Raw genomic sequence first — 24,254 nt, forward strand, 5'->3', positions numbered from 1 at the left:
ATATTTCCTGGTTTCAACTGAAGTACAAAGAATCAAATGAGTCTATTCAAAATTGGTGGCCTTGTGTGTTAAGCTGCAAGCATATCAATTAACCAGCATAAGCGCTATTGATTTTGTTGTTGTTGTTGAAGCTCTGCCAAGCTTTCCTTTTAAACTTGTTCAGTTTTGTCTCATTGCCTGCCAAAAACCAGTATCTTTTTCCTGGGAAATGTGGGATGTGTGTGTCTACAAAAACAGTGTATGGCATATGCAATTTGACCAAACCAGTATAATAGAGAAAGATCTACAACTAGAGACTGGGACAAGAAACTCTACTCTCCAAACTTGTGTGTAAAGAACAAATTAAAGCTCTTTATTTGAAATGTGCCCTCATAAAGCCAGATTCCTAACTCATGTTTTTTTAATTGAATTAGAAAGCACTGATGATGATAAAATTGTCAGTTTCCATTGGGAAGAATTGAAGGGGCCACTACGGGAAGAGAAGGTATCGACTGACACTGCCATATTGAAACTGACCAACTTGGTACCTGGGAATTACACATTCAGGTAAGTTTTACATATAGCAGTTCATTAGTCCAGGTTCCATATGAATCTCTTTAGTTTTATACCTGATTACATCAGTCTGGGTTGCAAAAGATAGCAGAACAAATCCAGGAACTTTCTGGTCAGTTGCAAATAGAGGTTTATACTATATTTCACTTGAGTAAAGATTAAAAAATAGCTGGCTGACTTTTTTCTTTTTTTTTTTAACTTGTAGAATTCATATAAGACCATGGCAGGAAAAGGAGAATTTAGTATAACAGAGCTACTAAAATGTCTTAAAATACAAAAATAGATTATTCTACATTCAGGAGGAAATTGATTAGTTAAATACAGTATTCTCTCTAAATGTAATGTGTTCACTAGTGAAAAATTGTTTTTAGACTTACGTATTTATACAAATCTCTGGATAGTTATGTAGCAGTTGACTTTATTTTGACATCTGCTTGGAAAAAGGAGGGTATATTTATTTCCTTTGATCTATAATTTGCTGTGGCATCAGTGCTAAACACAGCAGTGGATCTAATTAATAAAATGACACCTGATATAACTCATACACACATGAACAGAACAATACCTTTTATATACGGTGGCGTAATGTGTGTTACCTGGTACACGCTGGGGTTGAAGGTTTAGTAGAAGACTGTTCCACTTTGTGCCTTTTTTCTGCTTAAGAAGGAATGCTATCACCACACGATTAATGGTGGGGTGTAATGATAAATACCTGAAATGAACATATGCTTTTAAAACTGGCAGGAGCTCTGGATTTTCAGTACAATGGGTGTGACTTTAACAGCGTGTTGGAAAAATCTTGTTTCGTGGGGATTTCTTTGCATTTGTAACTAGCTGATAGATATTAGGAGGGGGTGGATTTGGTTGTGGAATGCCTTGCTCTGCCCTTATAATTACACGTTTCTGTGATACTCATTTTGCAAGTGCACAGTTGACTTAAACTGTGTTTGCTCCCCCTCCCCCTCAAAGGCAAACACTTCAATCCCATACCAAGCTAGTTCTATATTTCTAACCCCTCAGTTAAATCCAGACTGTTTTATCCCTTTGCATTTGAGCTCTTCGCTCATAGCCCTAACCTTTCCGTTTTTCCTTTTTGGTCTTTAGCCTAACAGTAGAGGATTCAGATGGTGCCAGCAACTCTACCACTGCCAGCTTGACTGTGAATAAAGAAGTGGATTATCCTCCAGTGGCAAACGCAGGCCCAAACCAAGTGATCACGCTTCCCCAAAATTCTATCACCTTGTACGGGAACCAGAGCACTGATGATCATAGCATTGTCAGCTACGAATGGTTACTCAGCCCCAATAGCAAAGGAAAGGTGATGGAGATGCAGGTAAGTAGAGGTTTCCCACTAATACCCTACATGATGCTTATCCATTGCGCTGTGATGTTTGCTAGTAGTCATTTAAAGGTCCAGTTTATATGCAGAAATATCTCTCATAATCTGGGCAAGCCTATGTGTTGATTAAATATTAATATATGTCTAAACCTAAATACATTTTAAGATCACGTCAGGTTCGGTGGTTGAACTAACAGCCAAGTTTAATCAAGTCTTCTCCCTTTCCTCTCGGTATGTCGCTCCACTATCCCATCATGCTCTGAGGTGTTGAGGTTATGTTCACTTGCAAGTTGGGTTGTAAGCTCCTTGGAAACTACATATCTGTTTGATGCCATGCATACCTATGGCTCCATATATGTGATTAATGATAATAAGCAGCCAGTTTCTACCGAGGATAGTTAATACTGGTTCTGGCCCTTCATATCTCTGATCCCTTCAGTGTAAGGAGCCATTGTAATGCATTAGCTTGTTTTCTCAAAGGGCGTGAGGACACCAATATTACAGCTCTCTGCAATGCAAGAAGGTGATTACACCTACCAGCTAATGGTGACTGATTCTGCAGGCCACCAGTCCACCGCTGAGGTCACTGTGATAGTCCAGCCTGGTAAGTTCCCCTTATTACTAAGCAGTGCTGTTGCAAGGCATGGCAGGCAAGATTGCTGTTGCTAACTCTCACTTCTCCCAACATACTTCTGATTTGACTGTCACTTCACCACCGCTCTGTGCTGCACTTTCTCGCAGTGTAAGATGGGATTAATACAATCTACCCAGCTATCTTGTCTGAGGCTTCTATTCAATTGGGTATTTATGGGGAAACAATCCTAAACTTTGCCTCACAGAACAAGCAGCATGTTTAATTCCATCTCCTCTTCTTTTGTTGTCCCCAAATTCTTTTCCAGAGAATAATAAGCCCCCCAAAGCAGATGCTGGCCCAGATAAAGAACTGACCCTCCCTGTGGACAGCACCACGCTAGATGGCAGCAAGAGCTCAGACGACCAGAAAATAGTCTCCTTCCTCTGGGAAAAAACACGGTCTGTATCACATCCCAGATCCTTCTGTTGGGAGTATCTGTGACTTTAAACTTTAGTTTTAAAAAAATACCAGGGTCAAAATCTTGGTCCCATTGAATTCAATGGGAGTTTTGCCAATAACTACAGTGGAACCAGGATTTGGCTATTAATTGGAGGAGAGCCCCAATATAGGCCTTGCTGGAGCCCTAAGCATAAGTAACATATGAACCAAAGGGCTCCAGCAAGGCCTGTGCCCAGTTTTGTTTAAACGCTGGAAATATCCTGGCCTTAGCATTAAACTCTTTAAGCCCAATTCCATTCTAAGCTCATTTATACTACGGTTCTGGTAGTGTAAAGGGACCTCACCCACTTTAAAAAGCCCCTTTACACCAACAGTGTAAATGAGAATCTGGGATAACAGAAGCTCCTTTTTGTTTTAAATGGGGTCCTCTTGCAACACAAGCGTGAGCAGAGATAGCACTTCTTCTCCTGCAGCCCTGTTAATTTTGATCATTGTGTCAGGCTTCCCCTAAGAGGCTCTGATTATTTTTTGGAATTTAGGGCAAAGCCTATGGACAACTTTTAAATGTAACTTTTGGTTTTGTGTTAGCCCAACAGCGCAAGCTATGTGCGAAGTTTCTACTGTAAAAAGAGCTGTAATTGCTATAGTATTTTCACTGTTATTTGCTCATTGTGCAATTACCACGAAGCTGTTTTTTCTAGCAGTCATCTGCATTCGGTAAATACTAATAAAGCACTTTTGCCCTGGGGAGTGTTTGGCACAACATTTAATTTGCACTAGACCCCCAGAGACTGTTCAGAATATACTGTATGTAGGATTTACCCATTTTAGTGTCTTATTGCCTGAGGTTGGAAGAAATAAATTTTCTTTATATGCTCAGGTATCTTGTCTCCTGCTGAGGAGCAGGGATATTACCTGGTAACTACACTTACCGTTGTTAGTGTAACTCCCCTGTTCATCAGTGTGAGATCCGATCTCAGGTCCACAGGCACAGACTAATGCTCTTTTGTTTTGGCTAGGGGCCCGGATGGTGTAAAACTGGAGAATGTCAACAGCAGCATTGCTACTGTAACTGGGCTTCAGGTTGGAACATACGAATTCACACTGACTGTCAAAGATGAAAGGAGCTTGCAAAGCGAAAGCTCAGTTAATGTCATAGTCAAAGAAGGTGTGTCCAGTTGTGCTGATGTTACAGTTAACGTCTGAGAAGAAAGACCTGTGCAATCACTGAGAGCAATCAGTGAAGGCCACTGCCCAGTGTGCAGCTGTTCTTCAAAAAAAAAAAAAAAAAGGATGGGGGGGGCGCGCAAACAAAATGCCTAAGGAACGGGATGGAGAATAATACGGGAACTGTTCTAATGTCATTATACAAAGCAGTGGTTTGCCCTCACCTGGCATACTGTAGGTTATGCCATACATGGTTACCCCATGTCAAAAAGGATATTTGGCGTTGGAGGGGATTCAGAGAAGGGCAAGAACTTTTTTTGTTCTGTTTGTACAGCACCTAGCACACTGGGGTCCTGGTCCATCTTAGGCACTATGATGATACAAATAAATAAAAATAGTAAGAAGAAGAAAAGGCTAGGGTCCTTGAAAATCTCTCATTTGAAGAGAGATTGAAACCATGGGAGTGTTCAGTTTAGAGAGGACTATAAGGGGACATGATACAAGCCTACAAAATAATGAATGGCCTAGAGAAAGGGAGATCAGGAGCTTTTGTTCTCCCTGTCTCCTAATACAAGAATGAAGGGACTTGAACTGAAATGAAAAGGACTCGAATTGAAGCCTGATAAAATGTTGTTTTCACACAAGGCATAATGAGACTGGAATTCATTGTCATGGGATGTCATTGAGGCCAAAAACTTAGTAAGAGTCAAAGAGGGATTTATACAGATAGCAAGAATATCCCGTTATAATAGTTAATGCTATAATGAAAGGTTTGGAAGGGTAATGAAGTCTCATGCTTGGTCTTAAGCCAGTCTGTACTTGTTAGGATGAGACCTTTGTGGGGCAGATTGTCACCTGTCTACTGGGGGGTTTCCAGCACCTTCCTCGTAAGCACCTCGTACTGGCACCAGTCAGAGACAGGATACTGTGCTAAATGGACCATGGATCTGATCCAGTTTGGTAATTCCTGTTCTTGTAAATCAATATCAGTTTCTCTTGCTACTATTTAACGGAATTCACTTCCGCAAGACATACACTGGACCCTCGCTAGAACGCGGGATTTGGGATCCATGCACGGTACTGTGTTAACGGGGGGGACCATGTTAAAATGAATTGCGATTAAAGTAATTAAATTTGGGATCCATGGCCGCGACCGCGTTATATGCAAATTCGCGCTATATAAATGCGCATTCTAGCGAGGGTCCATTGTTGCATCTGGTTCAGAATTTGGCCAGGACCTTGCAGTTACCACTTATTCTTACAAAAATTGCCATGGGATCTTTAATATGAGCATACTCAGGAACTCCTGTGTGTCATCTGAGCAGCACAGTGCTCCCTCCCAGCACCATACTGGGGTACAGGTTCAGATGTGACTGAAGGAAGAACAAACTGCACTGAATCCTGCAGTATCTGGGTTAACCCCCATTTAAGCCTGGGTCCAACCAGACCCTGCAAGTTATGGATGCCTAGACTACAGCGCAGCCCCCAGTGCTATACTTAAGCTCTTACAAATTCTTGTAACAGTTTTTCATCTACTTGTTTAGAGATGAACAAGCCACCAGTTGCAAAGATTGCTGGGAATGTTGTCATCACCCTGCCTACAAATACAGCAGCCCTGGATGGATCCAAATCCTGGGATGATAAGGGAATTGTCAGCTACCTGTGGACCCGGGACGAGGGGAGTCCTGCGGCTGGGGTGAGTCCTGCAAACATGGTCTCTGTAATGGGAATATGCAGCATTGCACGAGTATGAAAAATGTAGTGAGGTTTAGCTAGACTTTTTGGCAAATAGCTCCTGGGAGAGTACGACATTGGTTCCTGCACATTGATTGCTGTGTGGAGTGATGCAGCTCAGTATGTTGTATAGGGGTCAAATCTGCAGGGCCTTGTTTGTTTCTTAATATTAGTTTTGCTTAAATTCCCAGGAGGTGTTAAATAATTCAGACCATCACCCTGTGCTTTTCCTCTCCAACCTGGTGGAAGGGACATACACGTTCCATCTGAAAGTGACAGATGCCAAAGGAGAGAGTGATGCAGATAGGACCACTGTGGAAGTCAAAGCTGGTGAGTCCTCTTGCTCTTTGCACCTTGGAGATTTTTTCTAAACTGGAGTATCCTGCCATGAATGCACCTTTCCTGGCAATGGCAAAAGCTGGTTGCAATACCCAGGATCTTAGTAAAAGTGAAGGATTCTCTTTGTAGATTGTGTTTAGGGACTTTGTACCCTGATGCATGCTCTCATATGACAGAATCGACTGCAGGAAAGTTGTGTTTCTGTATCTGGAATGCTCCAAAATCCATCAAGAGCAGGAAAAGTCAGAACATGAAATTAGAGCTAGCTGATTAAATGATGTGGAACATTATACCTGATGAACATTAGACTCTAGACAAGCTATTTCAGCTTAGTCTCTAGTCTGTCAATCTGTAAAATAAGTGTAATTTTCGGGAAGTAGATAATTGCTACTGCCATATAGTTGAATGACCTGTGTTGTCTTTTTTAAAAATAAACTCCTATAGCCAGCTTTTTTTTTTTCTTATCTATCCAACCATCCATCTATCCTGCGTTGAGGAGTTGTATTCAATTGCGTTCTGTAATGTAGTGGACATCTGAGGGAAAATTAACTGGTCTTCTATGCTCATCCTTCTGAATATGGGATTTTCTGATGTTTTAGTACATGAGCTCTTGACTCAGCTAGGGAAAGTACAGGTGTCATAAATTGTTGGGGGGGGGAGAACCATTATGTTTTCCTATAGTCTTTAAAGGTGTTGGTCCATTCTCCATGTGGAGAGCCCCACTGCAGAGCCTTACTGCTTGCCATTATGTATAGAGATCATGTCATCTCTATTATCCTCTCGCTATTAGATGCTGCACTTTGTGTCCCAAATAAAAGTATTTGAGGAAGCTACTAAAAATTAAGATTTTTTCACCCACACTGTCATTTGGAAGCCCTTAAGGATCTGCATGATCTTGTTCTGTGTTCTCCCTAGATCCAAGGAAAAACAATCTTGTGGAGATGATACTTGATGTTAATGTCAGCCAGCTGACGGAAAGGCAGAAGGGTATGTTAATCCGTCAGATAGGCGTTCTGCTGGGGGTCCTGGACTCGGACATTACCGTACAAAAGATCCAGCCGTACACAGAGCAGAGGTAGGAGCGATGGAGCGGGCTGCACGAGGGGGTACTAAAGCAAGATTCACACTCCAGTGGGAATCAGAATGGATGATGATGGCATGCTGAAATGCTGCTCAAAGTGTATGTTCTTGGTTGACTAGAATTTGTGAATGTGAGTGGTCGGATAAGTATCAGTGTTCATGCAGCTCTGGAGATTACCAGTTACTTTCCAAAAGCCAATTCCTGCTTGCTGCTGTGTTTGGTTCTTCATTCTACAGATTGATGGGGGAGTCTGTTACAAGGTGCAGATTGGAAAGTAACTTGATGTGTTTGAAGGTTAGGAAGAATTTCTAAGATACATTCTAAAGAGATGCTTTGGTCGAACACAAGCTGTTGGGCTCAATACATCGCTAACTGGGTGAATTCTCTGAAGCTTATTGGCAGCTTGTGTAACCTGACTAACCTGCCTTGGCCTTAAAATACCAGCTTGACTTCAGCACTCCATCCTTGGAGCATAGAGATGATGCTTCTGTGCACTAAGACACGGGGAAGGTGATTGTTTTAGAGAGGACTACAATGAATATTTTATACTGTTATCAAAGCCAGAACTACCAAATAATTCCTAATAACAGTATTCCAGTGTCATTACTAGAAGTATATGTAAAGATGACCGAATAAAAAGGGGTGTGGTAACAGAAGTAGGTTATTTCAACAAGTTTTCAAACTAACCTGGATGTGTGTGACATGACTCCTCTTTTTTTAAATTAGAGGGAGAAGGTAGGTGAGGTAATATCTTTATTGGACAAACTTCCTTTGGTGAGAGACACAAGCTTTCACTCTTAAATTAGTGATTTAAAGAACATGAGACAGTGCATTAAGCTGAGCACCAGTAGAATCTAAACTATAGATCCACCTGGTTACACTTCGCGGTTTACAAAGCTTTGTCATGGTCAGTGTTCTGTACAAATGTTTAATCTTTACAAACACCTCTCAAGGCTCAGAGGAGACTAAGACAGAGTTAAACACTCAAGGTCACACCACAAGTCAGATATAGGATTAGACTTTGCACTTTTTTGACTTCCAGCCTTCTGTTAATTCCTGCACACCCACACTTACCTGTGGCAACTGTAAAAGCAGAGCAATTCATTGTCCCTGGCAAACTTAAACAAATATTAAATGAGCCAAGAAATGGATAAGCTAATGCTTTTAGTTCTAACAGTATTTTTTCCATCTCTGCCTTGAACCTGGTTGCCACCATTCTTCCTCTGAGCCGGGGAGTAAGGAGTTTCTTCTAATCAATTTATATTTGGCTGTTACAAGTAAATCATTAATTAAGTAAACGGACAGTGTGCAAAGTACTCTAAAAAGGTGCAGTTCTTTTATACCAGATGACTCAGAACATGGCTTTGTGAGGTCCTGTGTTTGCCTCCATGGCTATCGATCATATTCAGTTTGAGGTAAAATGAGAGTTTCCCCAGAGCAAGATATGCATGATCTTGCTTTGTGTTCTGTGACACAGAGGAATGTCTGTTTACTCTCTCTTTCTGGAATGTAGTGATGACCAGTTGACATGTAATTCTGGCCAGATTCTCTTGGTAACATTTTCTCATGTCTGATTTGCAGCACAAAGATGGTGTTCTTTGTGCAGAACCAACCGCCCCATCAGATCTTCAAAGGGCACCATGTAGCGTGGACACTCAAAAGTGAACTCCGGAAACAGCAGTCGGACTTCCTCATCTTCCGAGCACTAGAAATTAATACAGTCAGTAAGTAGGAATAATGGTGGAAGGAGCTAACATCTGTTCCTCTCCCTCTTCGGATGCTTGCGGGACCAGGGGGCCTGCACAGGCTGTTAGCCCCTCTATCACCCCTCCCCCAAGAAAATATCCTAGGTCTAGCACCAATAGGAAATCAAAGTGTAACCCACTGGGCAGTGAATGTTATGTCCAACCTCCATTCCCCCCCTCACCTCCCCCCCCCACGTGTCTGCTCCACAGAGCCTATTACAGTTCTCAGCTTGAGAGCCTGGCTTTTTAGCTGAAGTTTGTAGGCACTGGTGCTTTTAGATCTGGAGCTGCCAGGTTCAATCCCCAGTGTTGATCAAGAGGGTGATCATCACAAATGCATCCCCATTCCTACTACAGGTAAGCTATGCTAGGAACCTGCCCCTTCCCTTTTGTCCTGTTTATGGGAGAGCACTGCCCACCACAGGTCAGCTTTGCTGTCTGCTTAACGTGCTTGAAAAAGACGCACTAGGCATCCATCTCCGCTAAAGCCACCTACGGAGAAGGTTAATTATCCTTAACTTTCTCAGTGGGTCTGGAGCAGCTCAGACACAGCTGATCTGTTTGCAGCTCTAGCTCTCTGATCTAGAGAGAAATTTAGCTCCGTTTTCTTAAGAAACGAAAACCAAGAAATGAGAAATCAGGTTGGTTTCACAGGCCGTCGAGAAAAGGAAAAAGATACTTATTGGGTGAGTGGATTCAAGTTTGATCCCTGTGGGATTGGGCAGCTCAGGAACTTTATTATATTTGCTGTTTTTTTCTTTCGTACTGTACCAGTTCTAAATCATGTGGTATCTGTTGCTTAAGTCTCAACTTAACCTCACTCTCAGCCATTCCTGTCCACAGCATGCCAGCTGAATTGCTCTGAGCATGGGCGCTGTGACTCCTTCACCAAGCGCTGCATCTGCGACCCGTTCTGGATGGAGAACTTCATCAAAGTGCAGATGGGGGAGGGCGAGAGTAACTGCGGTAAGTGCAATCTGGGGTGCGGGGGAGAGTGATTTCCCTTCTTGAAGAGGGCTGCGTGGAAGGAGCTGAGTGCTGCCTAGTTGAACAGATGGTGCATGAAGCTCATTGCCATGCTGAAGAGCTGTTGTCTGCCAAAGTTAATTCAGCTGGGTTTTTCCTAACATCCAGTTACCCGGATTTGGGGCCCAATGTGGTTAATGGCAAAACTCTCATTGATTTTAATGGGAGCAGGAGCAGCGTCCCTATCCTGGTCAGTGAATATTTGGTAGGGAAACTGATCTCCAGAGCCCTCAGATGATAAACTCTGATAAAAAAAGAGTTGAGTCCCTTTTCAGCATACGGCTAGCACCCCGGTCCTTTCCCTGGCTCACACAGCAAAGTGGACTCGCTGCCCATGCTTCTGCTTCCATTAAAGAAAGTCTAATGCTAACCTTTTGTGCGATTATGCTACAGAAGCGGAATTCACTGTTAAACCAGACTGTTGCTCCCCTGTCATGGAGGACTAACTTTTTAATAAGTTAATACATAGTGTGAAAAGTGTCTTGCAAGTGGCATGGACAACAGAGACCCGAGCAAAGAGAGGGCCTCGAAAATCAGGTCTGAAATGTGTAGGCTCCCTAGAGAAGTTAGTGGTGGAGCTGGCAATAGAGTGCTGGTCTCTTGAATGCTATTAAGTGATTGTTATGATTGACCGTCTACAGGAGGGTCACCTGAAGTCCCAGCCACGAACTGTGCGAGATGCTAAATTGTGTATCTCTTGGGGTTTTTTTGGTCACAGAATGGAGCGTGCTGTATGTGATCATTGCGTCCTTTGTCATTGTGGTTGCCTTTGGAATCTTATCCTGGACTGTGGTCTGCTGTTGTAAGAGGTAATAACCTGAGCCTTTAAATCCTCATCTCTAATGCTTCAATACGTGTAGCTGCCTCTTGAGACATGTCATCCAAACGATAGTCTAAGCAGGTCATCTTACATAGGCCTCTGTTATTCCCATATCTAAAAGTGTGTCATTCGTTGCCAATTCAGAAAGAATGGGGTGTGAACAATGGTGTAATGAGGAGAGAGTAGGGCAGAGGGGTACAGGTGAAACACAAAGGGCCTAGAACTCCAGGTTCAATTTGGATGCAAGATGTTGATTAGCATAAAATTGTGTGACCAAAGTAATGTTTTTAATATAGTGTCCTCTCCTATGGATAAAACTGGAAACGAGTTACGCAGCTCTTACGCTTAGATCTTTTCCTGTCAGGGTTTGTCTAAATATGAACTTCAGCCTAACTTTTTCCCTTCTCCCCTCCCCCTCCAGGCGGAAAGGAAAACCCAAAAGGAAGAGCAAATACAAGATTTTGGATGCCACGGATCAAGAGAGTCTGGAGTTAAAACCAAACCTCAAAGCAGGTAAAACATGACAGAAGAGCTTAACGGTTGCAGAATGCTGACACAGAAAATCCCTCTCCTGCCGATGTAAAATCACAGTGTGAAACTAGCATGGTATTGAGTGATGATGACGATGCTAAGAAGTCCTGGGCTCTTGCTTCAGATCTAAAGACTGGTCACTTAGTCAAAGCATCGAAACCTCTTTGGTCTAGAAGAGAGGCTGGAAACTGCCTAAGAACTAGTCTCTGTCCTGGTATTTCCAGGTTCTGTCCCATTACAAAAAATACATGAACAGCCACTCCTTGTATTGTGGTACTTCCAGTTCTGAACCCAGCTGGATCCAAGCAGTGAGAGAGATGCGCAAAAATATAACCAAAAGCTATTTCTGTAAAGTTTGGGGCTCAATTCTTGGGCCTTATTTGAATGTTTACTCATCTCTAGCAGGATAAAAACTCATTGCCCTCATTAAATGTCTTGGCTGGATCCCAGAGCTGAGACCCTGACATATCCGTGTTGCAGCTGAGAAATGGAGCGGCATAGTGGGTTTGGACTGGCCAATGAACAGCAAGAAGTAGAGTTTGACTTCTCAAAAGGCACTGGGGACCATGCTCCTGCACAGCCTGGTCTGTTCTTCTGTCAACATGCTCTGTGATTTTCTCTCTTCCCCCCAAATCCTCCAGCCTAAAATGTCCATATAAAAATATCCCAAGAGTCTATGTCAAAGTTAATTATTCTCTCTTGTCACTGCCCTGTCACTTGTCACGGGACAACTAGGCAATGGGGCTTTGTGCTGAGAAGTTCTCATAACTGTAGTGTGAGTATGACCTGGAGTGGGTGTGGGGGCAGGAACCTAAGCAAAGATTTCTGAAACATCTAGATTCCTTGGGATCACAAGTTTGAAAGCGTGCCATGCTGGCTAGGAAGGCTGATGTCCCCCTCGGGAACAAGACCTTTTAAAAACCCAGGTTGTGCATGCTCTGTGTAAATACAGAATCCATTGGCCTTTTCCACCAGGACAGGGTGTGTCCCTCTGTCCTGGGCCAGTATTTCCCTCCCCACCTCTCACCTGGTGCATCGTGCTGGTTGTCACCCTCCACCCCAGAGATGGCTGCATTTGTTGTGCAGGTGATCTAGAAATGGTATGTTTGTATCTGTAGAACACCTGCACCAAATCATTGCTGCTGAGGGTAGGAGGAAGAAGTTGCGAAGCATGTGTAGAAGTTACACACACCCTCCAGAGAGTGAGAGATATTTCAGCTCTTAAAATAATTCTTACTAATGAGACTCTTCCCCTACTGTTTGTATGAAAGGGAGAGGTTGTGTTAACAGTTCATGGAAAATAGTCCTTAATCTTTGTTCGCTAGCTGAAAATAATTGCTCATCCTAGTATTATCCTACTTAATGGCATTCCAGCAAAGTGAACAGTACCTAATGACAGCAGTGGAGGGCATTGCCATAACTGTGCTGATCAAATAATTCCTTTGGGAGCAGTGCATCCTGATAGCTCAAGTTCAAATGCCATTGAAGAAAGGGGATGCTTCCCCCTCCCACAGCATGCCCACTCCAGTTAAGTCTGACCATCTGGCAACTAGCACCAAAGAGCCTGACCACCAAACAAAGGGCTTATTGTGTCACCATCACCCTGTGGCAAATGTACCTCAAACTCTCACTTTTCACTGGTAACTAAATTCCCTCCTTGATGCTTCAGATGTTGTCTGCTAAGCAGTGTGTCTCTTTGCCCAGTTACACATGAGAATGTTCCCGCTTTCAGAGCAAATGTTGCATTTCACCATAAAGTAAAAGCTGAAATTTAAATATTTCCTCTGTTGACAGCATCAGTATACATGTCTCTCCTCTGCCCTTGTGAATTTAATCTTAATTCAGCCCGTTAATTTACCTTCCTTCCCTTGCAGGCCAGAGGAGAAGCAGTGATGCTAGAGAAGGGAAAATAGTAAGAGTATGCAGTGATATTCTGTCACACCCCTGTCTACTCTTTACTACAGCCTCTAATCCCAATAGAACTATATCTAGGCAGTGCCCTCTCCCAAGGGCAGTGAGGTGTGAAAGCCCCAAACACCTCTCATCCACCCTGACAACCTCACCAGTTTCTCTATAGGTTGTGTCCTGGAGCATCTCAACATGAATGTGTGACCCTGATCATGTCACGATGCCTGAAACAAATTCAGGGGTGGTTTGTTGTCCTGCGAGCTTGGTGGCTCTTGGAGGGAGTTGGGGGATAGCTCCATGAGACTCAGCTGAGTTCTCAACGGATGATGTGCGCCTAATAGCAGCAGTGAGTGAGCCTGCGATCCCTTCTCCTGTTCGCTCTTGTGTATGTTACTGAGAACGTTGAAAGTGTTTCTAATGTGGGATTCTCTTTGGCTTCTTTTAAAGGCAGCAGACAGAAAGCTCAGGTCCTTAACACCAGCCTGATGCACTCCGAATCTGAACTGGACAGCGACGAAGCCATCTTCACGTGGCCGGACCGAGAGAAAGGGAAACTACTCCGGAGTCAGAATGGCTCCCTGCGCAATGGACAGGTGCTTCCCAAACCGAAGAACCAGAGAGAAGAGATCTTATAGCCAAGCCCTAGGTCACCTTTAGCTAGGGGACAGAGAAAAACGGGGGGCAACTCCATTCCCCTGTCACGGGGGGGCCCTTGGAGACCAGCTGGATCGTGTTAGGACAAAGCTGCTAACTTATTTCACGGAAACTACCTTTGTTTTTGTGGGTTTCTTTTCGTTCGATGGGAACTGGTTGTACTTGAATCCTGACTTCAAGGGAAATCAAAGGGAGGAAAAGGAAACTGTGAAATACAGACTACCTGGCATCTGGAATGTAACAGGACAGAACCACTTACCACAGCTGTGAAAGCACAGACGCACCCACCTCATACTGCAATGGAGGCAAAGTTCCCATGGACCTTCAATCTACTCCCCACTGGAGGTTTCTTCCCTCTGAAGGAGGGTCAGGGTCGGGCTTGTAAGAGCCAGGCTTTGGGCTCCCGTCAGACCACCGCAGCCTCCCATGGTGATGGCACACTGACTGACGTTTTTTAAAAAGAAAAACAAACCTAGCTCACATGTACTTCAGCTGCAGAAACAGCTTTTTTCTCTACCCCAACCCCTCCACTGATTAAGCACCATTTTCTAAAAAATTAACCTTGTCCTTTCACACCAGCTGACCACATGGGGTGGGGGGGCATTCAAAATACCGCGCTCACTCAGAATGGGCTGCCTCCGTGCACGGCTATGAGTAGGTTGTAATTGTTTTAAATTGTTAGTCTTGTCACTGGGAATGGAGATTAAATGGCACCTAATCTGATGCCGAAAGCTTAGCTGGAGTGAACGGCCCAGCTCCAGAGTCTGTGGTAGCCAGCTGAATGGGGCGCCCCCATTCCTTCAGCCAGCCCTTCCTGGTTTGGACCAGACCAGGGGATCGTTTGCTAATGGGAAGGAGAGTGCCTGCCTTTCTGGTATCTGCGACTAATAGCTTAATTCCAAAGCCCTGCAATGTTTATTCAGATCCATGGCACACTGTGTAGATTCTGAAACACTTCAGCGTATGCTCAGTAACACTGTTGAATATCAGTACTGCCCTCCATACTGTCAGAAGCCATGATGCTGTCCTTTCTTCAAACACTTACACACGTCAAAGACAAACATGGGTGGATACCTTCACTCCCCGATGGCTAGACATTCCCTTCCAGCTGGCACTTCGGTAGCCTTTTTTTTGTGCTGTAATTGAGTAGCATTGAGCCCTGTGTATGCTCTTAGCATTGAATTGTTTTGACTGGTGGCTGGCATGCACACTTCAAAATCATTAAGTGACTGAAACTGGGACCATTCAAATCCTCTTTGCCCGAATACCTGCAGGTGGCTCTAGAGGTATGGAGTGTGTCCTCGCTGGGGAGCTTGGTTCTGAAGTACATGCCCCATTTGGTTGAGGACAACATGGAGTTGAATGATTGTGTGGGGCACTCCCTCCCCAATGCCATTTCTGTCTCAACATGCTGCTTTCTTGAGCCAAAGCTCCATCCTTGGCAAGCGTTTGCCCTTTTCATTGGGGTGTCAGATGCCTATGCCCTGCTGGGATGAGTACTTAGTTCTTGGCCTTTCTTTGTGTTTAATTAAACTGGTAACTTGTGTCACTGGCTTTCTTCTTTGGATACTGAAAGACAAAAGGCTTTAAACTCCTAAATTGTATTTATAGTACTGCACTACTGACTTGTGTTGAACCAGATGAAGATTAAAGACACTATTTAATTTGAGGGAGTGTCCCCCCGTTGAATGTTGTCATGGCTGCTGCTAATTTAATGTTTCCGTGCAATCACATGTCTTCCTTAGGCACAAGTGTTGGATTCTGTGTTTATTTCTACTTGGCTAATAAGACATGGGCATTTTGCCCAAATGGCTTAAGCCAGCTGTAGTTCTTGACCTCACTTGATAGTGCTCTGTAGCTTCTACCATCCCGCATGCGTGTGCTCCTGTTCATCTCTCCATACTCGTGTGGTGGACTCAGCCTGGCTGTTCTCCCCCTAGGTGATGGGACCCCCAATGCGTTGCCAGAATCCCACATCCATTCCTGCCTTTCCCCCACTACGTAGGGTAAAGGGAACACCAGAATTGTCCATTTAAAGGGACGCAGTCAAGTTAAAAATCACACTTCTGTCTGAAATGTACTGTTGTTTGTGAGTAGCACTGAAACCTGTGGGCAGGGTGTCATCCATGAAACTCCTTTAAACTGATGGTAAATATCCCTTTAATCCGCTCCTCCCTTAGGCACATACTTAAAGCCTGTCACTCCCCTTTCCTTCTGGGGAGGTCCTCCCTGCAGGGAATTCTCAGCCTGTTTACAGCAGCGAAGCTTCCAGGGATTCTTTTGCTGCAGCGATCAGTACCCCTCACCGGAGATGCGTGGCGTGCCTTTACACTGGCCCTCTGCCTTCCTGTTAAGGAAGGGGGAAGCATTAAAACCTGTCCAGCTATTACTCGATGGCACCTTTGTTTAGCTGAGGTTTTTTTTTCCTTCCTCCCATTTCAACGTGGGGCCTGACCACTTACAATGAAGTGCTTTAGTTGGCTGACGGCAGCGATGTCGATAGAATAGTTGTTTCCTGCCTGGCATGGAGACGACTTGCATTTTGCAGAAGGCGACAGGCCTGCTACAGACTCCTTGCTAACCAGTTTTGGTAGGAGAGCTTCCTGTCCTTAGTCATTTGTCATCTCAAAATGCAGGCTTATGACTGCAGATCACAAGTCCCGAAAGTTAGATTTCCTGCTTGCCATTAGTATTCTTTTATTGTGCAACATTCCCCCTCTGCATGAAACACCCCCTCAGCCACCCCCAAAAAACCCTGTTCTACACTTCAAATATTAACCCTTTGTGCCTCTAAATTGTTTCACCCTGACAGAGGTTACTAAGAAGTATGTATATACACATGCCCTCCCTATGCACTGATAAATGTGAGAAGCTTTTCGTAAATGAATTCGGAATCTAGGAAAATCTAATCTTAATCAAGGGACAAGAGGTCAGTGAAAAACCCTGACAAACAGAAGGTGGAAGCATTAGGTGCCTTGGTGTAAAAATCTCCGTTAGGGTGGAAGACAGTGTGGGCAGATTGCTTGGAAAAAGACAACAGCCCATGTTAGAGAAGATCCTCTGATGTAGGAGTGTGTACAATGAAAGCATTAGTTTAAAATCCTATAACTCCCTTTCCTCCTCCCCAGGGTATTATTAATATCATTGCTCATTTGTTACCTAAGTACCCTGATCCTAGTTTGACCTTGCAATAAGAAGTTTTCTGCATGGCTGTGCGTTATAATGTCACAATTAGAGACTCTATGGCTACAAGTTACCCATGTGTGGAAGTTAAAAGCTGAGACATCTGTTAGATGAACCATCAGCCCAATTTGATTTTGTTTTCCTCACTCTTCAGTGTAAATGTACTTCAGACACACACTTGTGTTTAGTAAAGATGTTTGAATCAGAAGCCAGAATCTCTTGCAATGTTGAGATCCAGTTTTAAATAGTTAGTTAGTTCTTAATTTTTCACTAGTTCTGTACACTGGGGCGGCCCAACCTGTCTGAACTTTAATTTAATGTCATGCTGTTTGTTTGATTGCAGCGTTACTTGGATCAAGACCGGAAAATGATTTTTTTAAAACCACATTTCTTTCAAATAAAAGGGGAAGTTGTTTTGTTGCTGCTTATCTTACTTCCAGCTCTTTCTCTCTAAATAGACTTTGATGGGGGGTCTAAAGCAAGCATCCCAAATGTGAGGCTCTTCCACTTGAAAAATATGCTGTCTACAGTCCATCAAATATCCTTTTGTTCCCTTTTCCCTATCCTCGACGTCTGCAAGCCACTTTGGTACCATTAACAATGGTGCGGCCACTCTCCTGCCTAGCTGAGTGTTGTATTTTCAACTTGTCAGGAGCTGGAGTGCAATATTCTAAATTTGTAGATGGCTGAAACATGCTTTACCTAGAACTCGGAGGCTGCTCGAGACTAGCTGGAGCATCCTGGGTTGGATCTTGTAGATCTTGCCTAGACACGGCTCTCTGAGAGATGGCCCAGAGTCCGCAATATAAAACTTCATGGGTTTTCAGACCCACCAAAGATGCTTTGACTGGGTGCCCTTGCTTTAATGCCAATAGCTATTATCTGGTCATGAGCTTGACAGAGCTGCTGCGAATGATCTCTTCAACTTCCACCTCCTGTGCTCACTTTCCGTCTGTTTCATGGTGATTACCTTGAGAGACAACCCCACTAACTGCTCTTGGCCTGACTTCTTGCTTTTCAGGCTAGGACTGAAGAGGAAATTCAATCAAGACAAATGCGAGCTACTTCACTTAGGAAGGAAAAATCAAATGCACAGCTACAAAATGGGGAATAACTGTCTAAGTGGTAGAACTGCTGGCAGGGAGCTGGGGGGTTATAATGGATCATAAACGGAGTGAGAGTTGTCAGTGTGATGCAGCTGCAAAAAAAAAAGAATATTATTCTGCGGTGTATTAACGGGAGTGTTGTAGGTAAGACGTAGGAGGTAATGGTCCCGCTCTACTCGGCACTGGGGAGGCCCTAGCTGGAGTACTTTGTCCAATTCTAGTGCTACGCTTTTTAGGAAGGATGTGGACAATTTGGAAAGAGTCCAGAGGACAGCAACTGCCCTGATAAAAGGTTTATAAAACTTGACCTAGGAGGAGAGTGTTTAGAAAAAGTTTGGTCTTGAGAAAAGAAGGTGGAGGGGTGACCTGTTAAGGGCTGTTATAAAGAGGACAGTGATTAATCATTCTCCCTGTCCATGGGAGGTAGGACAAGAAGTATTGGGCTTAATCTGCAGCCAGGGAGCTTTAGGTTAGATATTAGGACAAACTTTCTAACTCGAGGGGTAGTTTGGCTCTGGAACAGGCTTCCAAGGGAGGTTGTGGAGTCCCTGTCATTGCAGGTTGTTATGAACAAGCTGGACAAACGTATCAGGGCTGGTCTAGGTTTACTTGGTCCTGCCACAGCGCAGGGGGCTGGACTTTGCCTACCTCTCAAGGTCCCTTCCAGCCCCTGTGACTGGTCGGCCCTCTGCTGTGTGCCTTGGCTGTTGGAGGACATCCCTGATATACATATACCCCAAAGGCAGCCTCTGTGCTGATACCGTGGGACTTGGTGCAAGTGGCACACAGGTGCCAGCCCTAGGAAACCCCCCCACTCCCGTCTCTGACTTCCAGCCGTGTGCTTTAGCCGCAGAACCAGCCCTAAGTGCAAAGGCTGCCGCAGTCCCTGGCAAAAAAGCCCTGACAACTAATATTTCCGAGGCTGGGCGTGGAGGGAGGGAGCTTCATGTGCATCCGCTGAGGGCTGCTCTTACGGAAGCAGGAGGAGATGCAAATGTGGACTATTGATTTCACTGGAAAGCGAAATTGCTGAAGCTTCAGGGATGAAGCTTCAGGGATTGAGCTTCAGCAACGTGCCCCGCTGTCTGTACCTCCTGATGAAGCCGAGGAAAGTTTATTAATTAGTGCAGTCCTTGAAAGAGATTAACAGGGGCTGCCCTGCTGTCAGTTGAACAAGTTGCTGTAGAGATTGCACATTAGCATTGCAGCGGCCAAAAGGAGCCTGTGTAACATTAGGGGGCTGGTTTATTTCAACAAGTGGAGGGAATTCACCTTCAGAGCTGCCCCTCTTTCCCCCTCACCAGCCCACGCCGTCTAGGTTACTGTACGACTTAGAAACGGTGCCCTGGAGTATACACCCCTGCTGCCGCTAGCGGTCACTCCAGGAGATGACCCGGCTGTGCGCTGTTACCTGGGCCCAGCCCCCGCTGCTGAGGGCAGCCTCTTCCCTCCCTTTTCTGCCTTAGGCTCAATTATCAATTGGCTCCAAAAAAAATAAGTATAAAAAAAAATCAACCTTAAATTTCTCAGATGGTCTAATGGCTCCAAATGGCACCATCTGCCCCAGGCCCCCTTCGCTCTCCACATCTTCTAGCCCCTTGTGCCTGTTGGTTTTGGGCAGGATCTGGCCACCTGAGAGCGGCCCTACCACTTTCTAATCATTTTTAAGTTACAGCTTCCTCAAATGGCCACATTTCAACTTTTTCCACTCCAGGATCCTCCCTGCCCACCTAGCCAGGATCCCCCACCCACTTAGCCCCATGGGACGGCCGTGACCCCGAGGCTATGAATTCGTGTTCTTACTCAACCCCCAAGTGGGGTCTTGGCTTTTTACCTTAGATGGGGAACAAACCACCACCTAGCTCTGGGGCTAAAGCTTTGCAGCCAGCACTGCCCCTCGGGGAGATTCATCAGTGAGATCACAGGTGGGGTTTAGTGCTGGCCTGCTGGCCAAGTCCCAGTCTTGTCCTCTGTGCACTAGGCCACTCTGCCTCTCCCTAATCTAAGCGTCCGATGAGACAGCAGGTGTCTCCTGCTGATGAGAAGAGCTAGTATTAGCAGTATTAGCCTGTGGTGTGCGTTAGGGCAGGGACTGACGCTCTGTTCTGTGTTTGTACAGCGCCTAGCGCAACGGGGCGTGGATCTCCGATGGGGGTCCCTACATGCAACCTCAACACAAAAGAAGAATGACTAACTCCGAGGCTCCGACGCCTTCTCTGCTGGACTGTTTGTTGCACCAGTGCGGCCCTATTGATCGAGCTGCACCCTGTGCAAACCCTCGGTACAGGGGTAAGCTGCAAATTGCAGGGGGTTTTTTGCCCCAAGGCAGCACCATTGCACAAGGGGTCTGCACTGGCCCCAACCCCCCTCCTATCATAGACAGGACATTCAACTCAGCACTTGCTCTCCCCTCCCTTGCGAGGCAGCTGCAGCTCAGGTGGAGGCAGAGGGGATGCCGCTCACCAAGTCCTCCAGAGACCCTGCCACGTCTCCTGATGTACCAGCCAAGGTGGGGGGTGGCGGGGGTGGAGTTCTACAAGGCCCAAACTGACAATATCCCTGGGGGTTTGCACCACTCTTCCGTCACCAAAACAAAAACCAGCCTGTCCGTCGGGGGCCAGTCCAGGGGTCCCTTGCTCTGCCTCTAGGGATGTGCGTGGTGCTGAGAGCCCTGTGTTTAGGGTAAGGTCTGCTAGCAGCCCCTTCCAGTTTGGCAGGGAGGCCAGGGCAGGAGAAAGCCAAAGGCCTAGCAATGAAGCAGGCCCAAAGATTTTTTTTTTCCCTAAGGGAAAGTTTAAAATTTTGGTCTATAATCTTTGTACCTAGAGGAGCTGCAGTGGTCCCCCTATTGGCAGGGTTCGATGTGCCATCTCCCCCTGCCCAGTCTGGGGGTGCCCAGCTGCATTTAAGACTCACCCTGGTTTCCACAGTCCAGGAGTTGCCTTGCTATTACCTTGGACGCTAGGTGGTGATTTAGCTGCACTTGCTAATGTGTTTGCATTGACACCATTAAGGTTAACGACCTGCTCGTTAACAAGAGAAGACGGCTTTGAAGGGGAAATTTATTCTAATAATTGTCAATTGTCGTAGCCAATACCTGTGAATGACACGGCCCCTGTTGCACTGCATGTTACATTAGCAGCAGGGTAACACCAGCGCTGCCAGCTGCTTCCCGCGCTCATCAGATCCAGGGGATGGTTGCTGCCATGTCTGTTCTGCAGGGGCCACAGGATTCGTGGGAAACAGCCACGCTCAGGGATGGTGCTGTTGAGAGGCGCAGGGCGCTGTTGAGAGACGCACGGCTCTGCAGGTGGGGGCAGAGTGGGACGCAGGCCTGGTGCAGGGGGAGCAGCCTGTGAGGGTGGGGCCAGCTGGGGTGCTGAGTATGGGGGTCTTGAAGCTGCTCGGCAGATCTGGCTGTACTGAGCCCATTTGCCACTGGGAAGGGCATCTAGGCAGGTGCTGGGTAGATACTCGGCATGGATAAAGGTCAGACTTTACGCTGCTTGCTTTTATTGGCCTTTATTTAAGGAGACCCCGTCTCTTAAGGGGCAGAGCCGCCTGCCCGGTCACTCCAGGACACCTCAGGCCGATTACTGTTGTTTGCATTACGGTAGCAACAAGAGTCCGCAGCTGAGACCGGGGCCCCCCAGTCATGCATGCAGCCCTGCCTGAGATGTGGGGCCCTGCACAGAGCGGCCTCTAGTAAGAGGCAGCTCATCCTCCAAAGAGTGTACAACTGAATGGTGCAAAGGTGGGAGACAGGAAGTGCTGTTATCCCCACTGCATGCATGGGACCCGAGGCCCAGAGAGACACAGCTTCCCCGGGGCTAGTGCCCCCCTGTCAGTTCCAGCCCCAGGTTCTGCTTGGAGCCCAGGGCTGGAGTTATGAGTCCCTCCTAGTTTCAATGCAAAACGATCAACCAGCCACGAATGCAGGCCAGGCCAGGTCCCATCTCCTTCCAACCCCCTGCAGCCCTTCCTGGCCACCCTGGCTAGGAGTCTGCGTTTGTAGCAAGGCTCCGAAGTGGAGAGATTTGGATGTTGCTGCCCGCTCAAGCCAGGATGCCCCCTGCAGTACCCACGAGATTCACCCCTTGCTTGGGGAGATTCTGCTGCCCAGTGAAGCTTTTCCCCTCGGGTCCTCCTGGCAGCATGGCTCTCAATGACCTGCCCTGTGTTCTGCAGCAGCGAGGCCTGCACTGAGGCGGGGCTGGGCTCACATGCACAGGGCTCCCCTGGGTGCAGATTCCAGTGCCGGGAGAGGCTCCCCTTAGATTCCTGCTGAGCAGGGTAGCAGGAAGGGAGAGGTCCTGAGAAATGTGGGGGTGGGAAAGGTGCATCTTGGTATTTAACTGTAATTCATTCATTAATTAGAGCTCCAGCTCAAGTTGTCCATTATCTGCTCCCCTCCTCACTCAGCCTGACAGGTGCTGAGACCCTCACAGCTCAGTCCCTGCTCCCAGGAGCATGCCCGGGGTGTCACCAATGCAGCACCATGCCCCTGCTTCTGCCCCTTGGCTTGCAGTAGCTCTGACCCTCCCTCTGCCTGCTGCTTCTCAAAGAAGCCTTCCCATCGCTGCTTCAAAGCCAGGACCCCTCTGCCAGCATCCCCAGCCCCAGACGTACTGGATGTGTCACACCTCCTTTAGGGACAGGAGGATCTGAGGTCTCTCCACCCTGCTCTCTGTTGCTGTGATGTCCTGAGCAGTCGTGATGTGCAATACAGGTCATGTCCTAGGGGAACATGAGGTTGGCTGTGAGCGTGGGACATGCTTCACATGCAGATGCTTTGCCGTGCAGAGGGGGAGGCCAAGTAGGGCATTGGGGCTGGGTGGAGGCATCCTGCTGCTGGGGACATTTCACTGGCTGCCTGGGCAGGTGCAGATAACGCTGTTGATCAGTACAGCCCTGGGTCCCCCATTCTGTGTGAGCCCCTGACTCCTTAAAGACCTGAGCTGGGACTGCTGGCTCAAGGGATAGCACACGGGGGCTGGGGACCAAGGGCTGTGAAACCTTCCCTATCTCCTGGGCTAATGCGGACCCTGGAATTAACCCTATAGTAGGTTTCAAGGCTTTTTAATTTCCTGGCGTCTTTGCTGTAGTTTAATCTGGTGTTTCAGGTGACTTTTGTTATGTTCACAGCCCACACACAGAGAAATTAGATAAAGGCCTACACACACTGGCTGGAAGGTTGCAGCACCCCACTGGATTTCTTAGAATTCAGAATGATTATACTCAGGAACCCAAAAACAGAGAGAGACAAAGCAGGCTGCTCCCTAGGCAGAGGCCCAACTACTCGGATCACAGATTTCCCTACAGTGTCCCCTTGTTTGCAAGCAGGACCAGGAACACACACATACGTCTTAAAGTGAGCTTGCAATTCCAAGACAGTTCTTCACACCACAGCTTTAGCTGGTTTAGGGCCTAGTTTTCAAGCCCAGGGCCCCGCTTCCCCCACTGCTTGTATACACAAGCACTGTGTGTGTGTGTGTGTGTGTGTGTGAGCGAGCACCTGCTTGAATCCTTGTACATCCAGGTGCAGGCAGGACATGGGTAAACATTGCTGTTTGCTTTGAATGCTCTCATCCGGGAGTCTGCCAGGGGTGTGCACATCTGCCTTTGCCCTGGCTACTTGGCTAGCAGCCACCACTATGGAAACCAAACAGGGTGTTAATTAGCGGGTGAGGTTTGGGTCTAGGAATTAAGGCCAGAGCTGGGGTCTGATTCCGCAGCCCATTGGGTGCAGAGCGCACATAGGGGAATCCAGCCCTTGTTTGGGTTCCTGAAGGGGAGCCAGGCGATCTGGAAAATCTGGCCTCTGAGGCTTTGAGGCAGAGATCAGGGCTGAGCATAATCTCCCATTAAGCCCTCCCAAGCCACATGCGTGCCCGCAGCACGGTGAGCAGCCCAGGGGCCCACCAGGGCCTACACAGCCCCTGAGCAGTGTGCCCTTCCCACGTGCCAAGGCCCCGCGCTAGCTAGCTGTGAGTCCGTCTTTCCATTGTTGAAAACAATCTCTTTTCCACACTTGCT

The 24,254-nt window shown here is 46.4% G+C and overlaps 1 protein-coding gene across 1 annotated transcript in view; it reads left to right on the top strand.

Annotated features, from left to right (window-relative positions):
* KIAA0319L (KIAA0319 like) overlaps positions 1-17,545 on the top strand; it is a 52,939-nt gene extending 35,394 nt beyond the window's left edge. Inside the window, exons 9-21 of the mRNA XM_084652176.1 lie at positions 414-546; positions 1,657-1,885; positions 2,372-2,495; positions 2,791-2,923; positions 3,944-4,092; positions 5,636-5,787; positions 6,017-6,155; positions 7,080-7,239; positions 8,827-8,969; positions 9,834-9,956; positions 10,735-10,825; positions 11,258-11,349; positions 13,723-17,545. Coding sequence (XP_084508302.1) covers positions 414-546; positions 1,657-1,885; positions 2,372-2,495; positions 2,791-2,923; positions 3,944-4,092; positions 5,636-5,787; positions 6,017-6,155; positions 7,080-7,239; positions 8,827-8,969; positions 9,834-9,956; positions 10,735-10,825; positions 11,258-11,349; positions 13,723-13,910 — 1,856 coding nt within the window. The 3' untranslated portion in view covers positions 13,911-17,545. The remainder of the gene's footprint in view (positions 1-413; positions 547-1,656; positions 1,886-2,371; positions 2,496-2,790; positions 2,924-3,943; positions 4,093-5,635; positions 5,788-6,016; positions 6,156-7,079; positions 7,240-8,826; positions 8,970-9,833; positions 9,957-10,734; positions 10,826-11,257; positions 11,350-13,722) is intronic.
* Positions 17,546-24,254: the final 6,709 nt, after the last annotated feature.

Source organism: Lepidochelys olivacea, assembly GCF_965140295.1.
Source record: "Lepidochelys olivacea isolate rLepOli2 genome assembly, chromosome: 19".
Taxonomy (NCBI): Eukaryota; Metazoa; Chordata; order Testudines; family Cheloniidae; genus Lepidochelys; species Lepidochelys olivacea.